Source organism: Pezoporus wallicus, unplaced genomic scaffold, assembly GCF_028554395.1.
Source record: "Pezoporus wallicus isolate ANWC-B61680 ecotype Strahan unplaced genomic scaffold, APGP_CSIRO_Pwel_v1 contig_5922, whole genome shotgun sequence".
NCBI lineage: Eukaryota > Metazoa > Chordata > Aves > Psittaciformes > Psittacidae > Pezoporus > Pezoporus wallicus.
Genome location: NW_026637228.1, coordinates 1,234,958 through 1,248,008, shown reverse-complemented (window position 1 = coordinate 1,248,008; position 13,051 = coordinate 1,234,958). Strand labels below are relative to the sequence as shown.

The window sequence follows — 13,051 nt, the reverse complement described above, 5'->3', positions numbered from 1 at the left end:
AATTTAAGAAACTAGAGTGATAATGTTTCATCCTGATATGTTAATATGCAAAGAACACTACTGCATGTGCAGACTGTTGATTTTGGTCTGGAACTTACCCGTTGTGTATTGTGTGAATGAAACAATTGAAGCAATGTGAAACTTTTAATTTTCTTTTCCCTTTTAATATATCTGAAGATTTTTTTATCAATGCTATACAACGAAGCACAACAGAATAAAATTTTATTTTTAAACTTTTGTGATTTTTCACCCTACATTTGCTTTTAGTAGCATCCCATCAAAAACTTTAACAAAAGCCAAGCATTTTCATTAAAAGCTGTTTTTAACAATCACAAATTGAAATCTCTTCATACAATGCACTGTAATCTAATCATAATAGTGTCCAATGGAAGATGTAGTGACAGAAAAAATATTCATATGCTTTCCTTCATTCACAAACATGTTTTCAGCAGGGCTTTTTTGTAACTTTGAGTATGTGTTTAGTTCAAGTTTTTCAGTTCTTCCAATGAAAATTTATGGACATAATTTACTTAGCATTGTGGAAAATTATTCAACAGGATTTTCTTTTCTAAGGTTTATGTTCAAGAGTGGCCTATTTATAATTCAAATTTACTTTCCACGCTTTTCTTTTGCAGGTGTTTATTTTAGAGAAATAGCAAAACCTTTTGCTTCTCTTGAAAGGAGAAATACTTTTGACAGCTATGTGATTTTTTCAATCCCATCTCGATGAGTTAACTGAAATAAATATTTTTATTTTTAACCTGCTTTTACAGCTTTTTCCTGTACTTAGACTTTATACAGGGTTACAAAGGTAGGTAATTTCATTATATTTTTCTCTTACATTAGTCCGTAATCTTCAGCCCTCTTGTCATTGCAGTCAATCTGTGAGCAATAGCTGGCAAACAGTGGCTAACCATGTGAAGACCACTCTCTACACTGTGAGAGGACTGCGACCCAATACAATCTACCTGTTTATGGTGAGAGCTATCAATTCACAAGGCCTGAGTGATCCCAGCCCTATGTCAGATCCTGTCCGAACACAAGGTAATAGTAATCATTAAGGTTTACGTGCTTGAGCTGAAATAGAAAGAGCTGAGTGTTGACCCATAAGTCAGTCTGGCCATTTGACTCTAGCACCCTGACTGAAAGAATCTGAATTGAGCTTAACCAATAAAGATAAAAAATAGTCCCATGTTTGCTGTATCAATCTGGAGTTTAGGGGCAGTAGGTTAGCTCTTTAATCCTTTGTACACTGTAGACATTTTGGCTTGCAGTTCATTTAGGCTTGGTGAGCTCCTTGATACCTGGTTTCTATTGAAAGTAATGTGAGTTATCCAAGCTTTTCTGAAAAGTGATCAGAATACCATGTTCCCCTCAGTATTTTTTCTTTCCATGACCTTGCTGCTTCTCCATTATTCTAATAGGGATATTCTATAATAACAAGTGCTTATGATAGACAGACACTGTGATTTGCATTAGTTTTAATCAGAAGACCTTCAAAAAATATCTGCAATGTGTTGATTAGTCTGGTCCAAAATCTAGGGAGAGAATTAATGTCAATTAAGGCATCTGCATGCTAAGAATATTTTGAAGTTATTCTGAGAAAAGTGTGGGTCTAGTACTTACTTGCCTAGATTTCTGAGTTCTTTCTATTAATCCATTGCATGAAGAAAGAGGAAAGGCTGAAGTGATAATAATCGGTAGCTGTGATCCTCTACTGCTATTGAATAGACTTTTGAATTCTGTTCACCATTACATCAGGCTCTAAAAACTGTGTCTAACTGCCACAAATAAATTTATTTTCACAGCATGTTTTTGGCTTGAATATTTCATATGAGTGTGGTTCTGTGTTAAACAGGTTGGAATATAGGAATTAATGTGTTTTTTTTTTTTTAATTGTAATTTTCCTCAGGTCCAAAGTAATAGCCCCTCTCACAGTTAATTTAGAATGTCATCTTCTGTCACTGTTTATGGAAGTTATAATAGTGTGCCTGAAAAGTTCATCCTGTGTCAACTTCCAGCATGTGTTAGTGGTTTGGGTCCTTTGTTGATCCTAGATGGAAAGAGAGAAACAAGACTAGGGTGGAATTTCTTTATCACATGAAGCATCACATGCATCCTCTCATACAAGTCTGTTCCTGAATAAATCTGACCTTAATAATTATCCCCTAAAAATAGTTACCATTGCTTTAAAAGCAGAAACAGATCTGCTTTCTGAAAAGTGGAAGGAGTGAGTTGGGTAGGGATTTCATGGCTTCACTATCCATGGAGTATCACAAGTTTTCTTTACTTTCTCACTCTCCCATTATTATAGGGTGACTCATGCTTTTCATTGCACCAGCCTTTTAGTCTGCATAACTTATCACCTAGTTAAAAAAAAAAAAACAACTTTGTTTGGCATTTGAGTGTCAAGTATAGACTTTTTATCTGACATACTGACAAGCAATTTGATTTCAGTAAAAACATGTCTTTTAATTAGCTGCAGCATGTGTTGTAGCTTCCATTTCCAGAAGCTGTTTAGCAGTCAAGCACATTGAGACATGTAGAGGATTTATAGCTTCTTTGCAAGCCTGCAGTTTAATAGAATTAAATCATAAAATCAATTGAAAATTAACATAATGTTTTGATGTGATTTCTAATTATGCCTGAATTCAATTCAAGCTCACGGAAGAAGCTGACACACGGTAGAGTCTATTCACAGTGTCCATGGAGGAGCAAAAAAGCAGCTATAACAGTGCTATATAATACTAATTTGCAACAGGTGTCTGTAGTAGTTTTAATAGCTGAGCTTTTAATTTCCTGGTATTAAGTATAGAAAAGATAAGCAATAGGATTTTATGCCTATTTTCACCATTGGACCTCAAATAGACAATTGGACGCTTTCAAAAGGTTTACCTTACGCGACTTACATCAAATAAGGGCAGAGAAATGGGTAATTAAGAAAGGAGCTGATTTCTTGTTTGGATTATTAACAGATCAAACCATATATTAACAAACACTTTAAAGATACCATATATAATCCTATCCCTGGAATTTAAATTACTAGCAACTAATAGTAAGTTCCCTGGAAGCTGTTAAAAGACAGGTTAGAGGAAATTGTAATCAGAATATAGCTTCTCATGACATTTTGCTTCAGTCGTGACTTTATTATTCCAGTACTTGTTGATATCCTTATAGATAGATCAACTGCTTTCATACCAGGAGTCTGCTAGTAATGTGAAAATGACATTACAAGATATTACACTGTGAGCATCACATGTGCATATGTTTCCAAGTGTACATACTGGAAAACAGAATACATCTTGATACTTACTTCTTACCAATATTAGCCCATGTTATTCCCTTAACTTCTGGGCATACATCCCATTAAAATGATGAAATGTAGTTCATACATATGTCTTCTGAGGGAATAGAGGTACTTTGTAGGTTGTATACCAGAGGATAACATAACCTGAAATGTAGCCATGGCTCGCTGTAGGTATTTTGTATCAAGGATCATAGCTTTTTGTGGATAGCAGCATAAATTATCATCCTGTAAACCAGTCTCAGTTGCTATTTTATGGATTTGTTTCATTGTATCTCTCTGTTGGTTGGTTTGTTGGATAGGCATAATTTTCTAGACAAGCCCCTTCGCTGACATCCATATTTGGATTATATTCCCTTTGGAGATCCATGGAGCCATTTTCATTTGAATATCAGTAAAAGCCTGTTGCAATATTGTTTATTGCTAGCTCAGAACCCATAATAATCCAGAATTATGAAGTTGAAATACTGATGATTAAAACCTACTCTCTTTTACAATCTGGAGGCATGTGATTCAGACTCAGTTATATTTGTAAGAGCACTAACATTTCTTCTTAATAATATTAGAAGATAAAAAGATGTCACATGCTGCATACTCCCATATCTAAGACCATCAGAGAGGGCTGAAAACCTTATATGTGTATATTTTCTTCACAAGGACATGAGGTTGATCCAAAAAGAGGGAAAGAGTCTTTGGCTTGTGGATCCCATGAGAAAACCAAGCAGAATTCAGAGACGCCTGGGCAGGCATGAGCATAATGTATTGGGCCTTTTGAATATAATCTGTGCTTGTATTCCAGATTCTTTCTTCTGGAAAATTCAACCAAATTCCAGCAGAAATAAACAGTATATGTATATTTCTAACAGGCATTATTCAGTCCACCAAGATAACTGACACAGTAAGGACATCTGTAATTGTTGTTCAAGAACAGCATTGTAAGATCCTTGGAGGATCCGTTGAAGGGATGCAGATTTTACTGGCCCATAGAAAGTGCATTCTCTTTTTTCTTAAGATGAAAAAAGGGACATGCTATGGTGATATATAGCCTAAGTGATAGCTGCAGCCCAGCATTCTTCTTTTGGCACAACAGAACAGAAAATTAAGATTTCCAGGAACTATCACTAAAAAGACACATCGAACATCTCCTGCTCCATTTTCTAACACATACTTTGTATTTGCAGTTCCTATTTATAAAGGTAATACGGCCTCATTCAGTTTAAAGCAATAGCATAACTCAAATGTGGCTCCTGAGGACTAAGTACCAGGGCCACATGTGGTGCTGCAGATGGAATCACAGTTTTCCATAGATGTATACTAAGTGATCAAATTCCTTCAGATTTTGACTAAAATAGATAATTTCCACATACACTTTGCATTTTTGGCATAGGATTGAAGAGAAAATTTTTGTGGTAGAGAGTTTTTGATGGCCTTTTTTTAGTTCAGAATCAGATTGTCTTAATGGATAATCTTTTTGTTTGTATTTGCACTAGCTTTCATTATCTATATCTGTAAAGGGAAAATTTGCCTTACAGAAGAAAATGCTATTTTTGGTGTTCGGTTTCTTGTGTGCATGGTAGGTGAGGAAGGGAAGCATAGTTAAAGTTTGGAAACGTGTAATGACTTAGCGTCATGTATGTTCTAAGAAAATAATAAATAAACCTGTTCATGTTCTTCAATTATCCTAACCAGTTTGGTTCCAGACGTCTGGGCAACATTATTAATATCTGAGTATTTTGGAACTAATGAATATTTCATCCCTCTCATCACTTACCACTTTCACTACTATAAAGGGTGTTTAAATCAGGTCATCAAGCTATTCAGTAATTCTTATTGATGCCATATATAACTTTTCTCACTAAAATAATGCTTTCATGTGTGTGCCTGGCAGATATCAGCCCACCAGCGCAAGGTGTGGATCACAGGCAAGTGCAGAAAGAATTGGGAGATGTAATTGTACGACTGCATAATCCTGTTGTGCTGACACCCACGACGGTTCAAGTTACCTGGACGGTAAGGCTTGTGTTATTATTACCTTAACAGTACTTTCATTTTGCCTATTTAACCCTGCAGTTTTTATACCATACTGGAAAGCTCCAGTCTTGACCCCAGTGTGAGTGCTCTGATAAAATAACATTATAACTGGCATATATATGTAGTAATGAAATGGTCTTTTATTTTCTCTTTCAAGTCAGGTAGGTTCAAAATCTTCAGCATTCAGCTCAAAGTGAGCTAGCTGTCTGACTAGAAAAATACAATAAAAATGAATATGGTTAACACCATACTCTAAAGGATAATTGATCTGTGGATTCACTACTGTGCATGTCAAAAAATAATCAAAGTTAAATATCAACAGGAAATTGCTGTATGAAAAAGCACTTTCCACTTCAAGGCATAGGGACCTCCAACAATACCCTATTATGTGGTGACTCTAAAATGCAAAAATAGGTTTCCTATAGGGCACATGTAGTGCAATCAGAAACACATGGTGCTGATGCCTGGTCCACTGTGTAGCATCTGTTTTTTTAGCATAAGCCTTACCCACAGTCAGTGGATATCCTTTCATTACAATAATTTTGGCAGTACTCAATAGCTTTCCTATTTCAAGGGTCAAACTACTGGGTAGAATTTCTAATATAGTGTTTGGCTTTCAAAATGCTATGTTTTCCTTCCTGAGGCTTGAAGGAAAGGATTTGTAACCATAGGAGGAGAGAGTTGCCAGGGTGCTTCATACCGAGTGTTTTGCTCTGGGGGCATCTTCCCTAGAGGAAGGACAGCCACAGGCAGAGGTGCGAGAGAAATAGTACTGCATGTCGCTGAAACAGTTGTATTGTCTGGAATGAATTCTGCTAATGGATTGGTCACAATACTCAGGGATTTTCTTCTACATGTAATATTGCTAAGAGGTTAATGTGTAGAAGGGATTATGCAACAGAAGATAAGTATAGTGATAGATTATGTATTATAAGGATTACTGTTGGTTTTGCACAACTTAGCCATATTTATGGGAGCTTATGCACCATACTTGCTCTGACAGATTTTGGTGGTTGAGAGGCCGATTAAAATAAATAAAGAAACCAACAAATTTGTCTTTGTTAGAAGATTATTTAGAAAATGTGTCATTGCACATTGCATTTGATGTCAACACGCAGCTTGGCTTTCTAAAAATGCTGCATGCTTCAGCTACATTGTTCTAGAACACACTGACTAACCTTTGTAGCAAACCCTTTGCCCAAGCAGATATTTGCCCAAACAGGTGCGTCAGTAGTTAAGAAACCAGGAATTGCAAACCTGGCTTACATCTGTACGGTGCTCCTATGAGTCCTTTCTTGGATGTGACAGCTATCAGAAAAACAGTTTCATGGGCTTGCCTTTGCTTTGGCATATACTACAAAAGGAAGCCCCAGTATAAACAGAATTCAGTTTTCTGCAGTGTAACCAATATCATTATATTATAATGAAATCTGTATTTATGTGTGTGTGTGTATCTCTTCTAAAAGAGTCTCATGGTGTCCCTGCTGAACAAGTAATGAGTGAAGAAAACATGATCAGGTAAAGGTAAATTGTTAGGGATATCAGCTTATTTGGAAGATCTCTCAAAGCAGCGACCCTGTACAACCTGACAAGTGTATAGGCCTCTGCAGAGACCTTTCAAATTGCCCAAGGGAAGAAAGAAACAACAAAAGATCTCTGGAACAGCTAATTAGAAACTTTCCAGCAACCAGAACAAAACCAATTAATTAACTATAGTCTCTAGGAAAAAAGACGCTCTATCCAGAGAATAAAGTCTCCTCTATTGCTATAAAATGGCTAGATAGTACAGCTATCATACAAAAGGACAGAAGCGCCATGAGAGTCGTAAGACTCCTTGTGCTGACTTTCTGCGATTCAAAGAGTGAATGCCAAGGAACATCCCTGGTTATTCAGTTTCTGGCATCCTGACTCCCAGTGAATTAACACCAATTTCTCTTTTCTTTCTGAAAGGATTTTGGTTTTACTTTCTCTTTTATTTTCAAATATAAGTTTAAAATTTCAGAAACAGTTCTCTGCAAGTGTGTTGCAATGTTAAAATACACACAAATGTCTGGTTTACAAAGTCAGTGTTAATAAAAAAGAAGTGGCATGTCTCTTAAATTTATTCCTCTTGTGCATAGGTTTTTAAAGTGTGTCTGTAATTATGAGGTCACATACAGGATCTCTTCTTCATGGAGCTATTCAACATTTCTTTTTATCTTCTTTATTCACTGTGTGGTGCCAGGTCTTATTAAATTCATAGCATTGAAGCCTTGCAGTGAATAAAAAATTATTAGTTTGTCTCACATGCTTGCTTATCTGTTATGCTCTCAACCGTAACATTTGTGTGCTTCACAAATAATACTGAATTTAACATCAGGATGATAAAAATGTGTCATTATCCTAACTTTACACACAGAGAGGCGAGGTGCAGAGATATTTATTGCTGATGAGACTTACGGAATCAGACATGCCCAGTTTTATCAAATGGCTAATTTTAAAACTTGGGCCTGATTTATTTTCATTTTTCTCGAAATATTTTGCATTGCAACAGCGTATTTTGTACTCCAAGCACTTTTTTTAGCTGACCTCAACTACATTTAAGCACTTCTAGCCTCACTGGGCATTAAACTGAGAGTTTCATTAGTGGTCAGATGTAAAGTTTCCTAGCGTTAGAAAGGAGCCCTGTGGCACAAGCAGGAGTGAAAATCAGTTCTTCATTGTAGCAAAAGAATTGTTGCTCTGAAACCCTGACTGCCTTCTGGGCTGCTACCAGTCAGAAGGATAATTTATTTACCTCTGTCTTTTAATTTGACATTGATTTTAAATGAATGTAATTCACTGGAAGCTTCAGGAGTCAAGTCCTTTAGACAGTCTTGTAGTGTATCATCCCCTTTTGTCTTGTTCCTGTAGGATAGATAAATGCTAGTGCTGTTTGAATTTCCAGGGATTACTTTGAGTGTGCTCTGGTGAATTCAGCACAGTGTGCAAGGTATTCTCTGCAGATGGAGAATTGCTGTGGGTATTGATGTGGGAGGGGAGTATTTGTTAGGATATTTTGGGGTAGAAATTTACATACTACACAGCATATTGCAAAATCTCTTTAGGGGGCAGATTAGCAGCGTTGTCTGAAAGGAGCTTTTATTTGCAGCATCAGCTGTATTGTGAGTTTCTTCCCACCTTTTTAACAACCTAATAGTCTAAATGAATGATCTAGTAGCCACTGAACCTGTTTCATATTCGGCTGTGGTATGTGCAGATTTGAACATGCAGGGAAAATGAGTTTCCCGTTCTGCAGAAATGGAGAGCTGTTATCAGTTTTGAGATACCTCACACACTATGTGTTCATGGTAAAAGAAGGTAAGAAGGAGCATGCAGGACCAATTATGCCTGTAGGTTGCCTTAAAGTATTAGATCAGTGCTGAGAAAAGCCTATCCAGTAATTGCTGTCTTCTACCTTTTAAAAGAGCATCTGCATTTTCCCCCGTCTGTCTTTTGAGGGAGAAAGTGTATCTTTAGATCAGCAACTGGTGCAGCTCTTCTGAGTGGATATCACTGCTGCTTGTACAGATTCAAGAGTAGTTAAGAGTGTCACAGGAAGACTAGAAATATTCTCTGCTCCCGGTGTTCAGCGCAAGAGAGTTCCTGCAATTACTGTAATAATGCTAAGTACTCTGTATAAGGAAGTGGCAGCCAGCAATAAAAAACGGAAAAGAGAGAGAAAGAAGAATAGCTAGAAATTATTGCATTCTTTCATTAAATCATGGTACATGTTTCTGCAACTCTGCCTATGTGTGAACTTGCGCCAAACCTATTGAGTTGTTTGATGCTTAGCACAGCTGAATGCAGTTCTTTAATGCTAAGCATATTTTTAGTAGCCTGCTGGTGGTGTGACACATAATTACCACATAACAAATGGAGGGAAGGGTGAAGTCACAGGCTCTGTATTATATGTAAGACTGTGTGTACATGTATATACAGACATATACACATATGTATGTATATGCATATACATACATATAGAGGTACACACATATATGCGCGTGTATGTATATGGGAAACATACTTGTCCTATACCTCAAAAACACCTCCAATTAATCCATGTTATTATCCAGGAGTAGTTTTTTAGTAATCAGAAAACTCCAAACAAAACAAAAAATCCACTTTTCTCCATATGTGAAGTGACCTTTGCATAGTTTCCCAACATTTTGACCAAGTGAATGGCCCTATTCATTCAGACTAGCTTTAAGTCAGCATGAGAAATAGCTTTGTATCCTCTCCTTGACACTGAATACAACTGAATGCTTACAGAAAACATTACAAAAATGCATAGTATTTTCTTTCATAAGTGCCTTCCCAGACCCTGGCCAATGGAATCACTGTCAATAAACTGAAATTCAGTCAGATCGCTCAGCCCTGTTGTAATCAAACATCTGATTGAAAACTCTGTGAAACTTAATGTGTTTTTATAGCTTCCATGTACTTGACATCCTTGTTGTAGCACTGTGTTTTGTTTTCATAGTCCTTGTGTTGGTTAGTCTTTTAGGTTAGGAACTTAAAAGCGTAGCAGAAAAAGTATACTTTGGTACACTTTATGAATACTTTCAGTATTATGAATACTTTGTATATTGCCTGTATGAAAGAGGATAGATGGACTCAAAATTAATATGCTATAGGTATGCTGTAGGGATCCATTTCTTCTCAGTGAGTTAGTGAGTGTGTTTGTGTTTCTACCATGCTGTACAAAAGTTTCCATACTGTTTCGCAGCAGCATACTGTCACTGTTCAGCCTAGTCAACTCTGAATTTTCAGATGTTGTCCGCTAGGCAGCAGTCAGTAGAGATTAAAAGCATAGCAAAGACAACATGGAAAGTTCTAACAAAGTTACATTGTCTTTCAGTGTAGCTTCTAACTTGGGTAGGAATCAAACCCAGTGTTTGATTATTAAACATCATAGCCTTCTATTGTAATTTAGGTTGAGAATCGGTATTACAAAGTGAATGAAAGTATTATTCTTGCTGAATTTTGTAGTAAACACGATATTCACAAAGTCTTTGTGTCCATAAAACATTTTGTTAATCAAAGTCAAACATGGATAAAAACAATTTACTCTGATTTACAGACTCCCTTCATCTGGAAACAGCTGGTTAATGTTCTTCTTAAAAACACAGCTTGATTCTTTCGGTATTAACAAGCTATTATTGTGAGTTATATCCCTCTTTCAGTGCATAAATTCACTTAAAGTGAATGCAGAGAAGTTTATAAAATGCAAGCTTAATGTTGTTGTAACATATGTTGCAAGGTTTTTAACAGTGACAGTTTTGATGAAAGACATTTCTGCTTTGCTCTCATAAATAAAGCGTTCTTCTTGCTTGCCCTCCTTTCTAATGCCTAAGAATCTGTGTCCCCTCTGAATGCCCCAGTAAACTGTACAGGATTATAAGAGAAGCACAATAGACCTGGTTTGTGTTTTCAGCCTTAATTTCATTCATTCTTAAGAGAAGTGAGACAAATCTGCCTCTAATTCTGAAATACTTCTGAGCTAGCAAATTGTCAAGAGTGGAAAAGAAATCCTACTTGTTGATCTTAGCTAGAACTCCTAGATTTACCAAACAGCTATTTGTATAGTCTGGCTATTTGTGCTGAACTTTCTTTGGCTCTTTATTTGTTGTCTACAGAAGCAGCTGGGTTTGGTTTGGTTTTATCCATCAAATTGGTTAGATTGTTTTTTGAGAAAATTCATGCAAACGTCATAATACCTCAAATCATTGTTTCATGCTTTTTTTTCCCTAAGAGATAAAACACATTTTCAGTTTTTCCTTCACACAAATCCTATTTATAGTTCTGAAAGCTTAGAATTGTTAGACTTCTGTGTATGGTCCAATCTTTTTTTGTCCAATCTTAGTTTTTCTTGCCTAGCAACGTATAAAAATATAAACCAAAAACAGCATTCCATCTCCATCTGATGGCCTGAGAGCATCACAGCCCCAGGACGTAAAGAGATGGCTTAGATTGTGAATGCAAGAAACAGCACATGCCCTTAGAAGCTGTTTTCTCTGCATCTGTCTTATGTTTATTTTACTTCCCTGTGCATCTCATGAAAAGATGAGCTGCGAGCCAAGTAATGACTAACTGAAAGCATGTAGGGTATCTTCAAAGACTTGTCCCTTTCTGAAAATAATTTGTTTTTCTTTTCTTCTCCTATTTCAGTGCATCAGTAGCCAAGATGTGCTTAATAAGTGTACATGCAGTAATCATTATGCTCTCTTTTCATTATTCGTTGCAGAGGTGGGGCCTTGTTTTGTGATTTAAGGTGGTATTTGTCATGATATATAGAGCCGGGGAAAGTAAAATAGAAATATTCTATAACAAGTAATGTGAGAAAAATGCTCTTTAGACACAATTAATCAACAGTGACTTACAGGAAGGCAGTTTGATTTTTTAATTCAGCGCTTAAACAACTGTTAATTTTCTCTTTTTCATGAGGACAGAAGTATTCTAGGGAAATGTCTTGCTTTCTTTTTATACAGTTTCGTTAATACATTTATTGATGCGTTATTTAATGCCATTTCTAGGTTGACCGCCAATCCCAGTTTATTCAGGGCTACCGAGTGATGTATCGTCAAACATCTGGCCTACCTTCTCCAGCTGTATGGCAGAACTTGGAGGTCAAAGTCCCAACTGAGCGCAGTGCTGTCCTCGTCAGCTTGAAAAAGGGGGTCACTTATGAAATTAAGGTTCGCCCTTATTTCAATGAATTCCAAGGAATGGACAGTGAATCAAAGTCTGCTCGCACCACAGAGGAAGGTTAGTAAAATGGTCAGAAAAGCAATTGTCTTCCATACCTAACACTGAACGGTTTTGGTTATTGTGTGTTATGAGTATGTCCAGCTCTATTTCTTCCACACATTTTCTGTTTGTTAGATACAGGTTTGGTGTTAGAATTCAATATCATTATTATAATGTTCAATTATATATTATTAAATATAATTAGAATATCCAATATAATTATCAGAATTCAATATATTAAATATAATATTTGGGTTTGTACTATTAGTATTCCATGAGAAAGCACTGGACCAGTCCTATATCGTTCTTGGAAGACCCAATGCCACCAGTAGATCAGAAGGACGTAAGAGCCAGAAGTGCACTGCAACCATTCTTTTATAGCTAGTATTGCTGCAGTAAAAGGCTTTGGCCTTTACTTTGAGGACAAAACTAATAAAAGAAACCTTTTACAGATGAGTGTTTGATATTAAGAACATCTTTCTGAATGGGTAACAATGTAGAGGAGCGGTTTGTTTGGGAAATGGGGACTGGTGAAGGACAGATATTTGACTAGTCTGAAGGAACTCCAGTCTCAAGGTCAGGCCACTCTGTTGTTTGTCAACAGAGCTCATGAAACTGCCCTATTTAGTCCTCCAGAGGATTTACTTAAGTACCTTTCAAGCCTCTGTAAAACATTCAGTATGCAGACATAGTAAACAGTTTATACTACTGAAATGCACAAGCATTTACATCCATAGCATGTACCATGGTATATAGTTTTCTAAAACATACACACTCCAGGCCTGATTTTTTAATGAAAGGTAAAGGAAGTGAGGTAAGATACAAGTTTTGTTTTTTTTTTTTTTCTCTTAGAAATGTACAAGAAACCTATCTGTAGGCCTATCTAATGCATCCTTTCCCTGGAAAATTTCACCTGTAAAAGTAGAAGAATGACCCTAACAATGAGAG

The 13,051-nt window shown here is 36.4% G+C and overlaps 1 protein-coding gene across 19 annotated transcripts in view; it reads left to right on the top strand.

Annotated features, from left to right (window-relative positions):
* The window catches only part of ROBO2 (roundabout guidance receptor 2), a 1,076,913-nt gene that overhangs the window by 992,172 nt on the left and 71,690 nt on the right, over positions 1–13,051 (top strand). For all 19 annotated transcript variants that reach the window (XM_057404328.1, XM_057404327.1, XM_057404343.1 and 16 more), the window contains 3 exons: positions 878–1,044; positions 5,193–5,314; positions 11,890–12,121. In XM_057404328.1, coding sequence (XP_057260311.1) covers positions 878–1,044; positions 5,193–5,314; positions 11,890–12,121 — 521 coding nt within the window. The remainder of the gene's footprint in view (positions 1–877; positions 1,045–5,192; positions 5,315–11,889; positions 12,122–13,051) is intronic.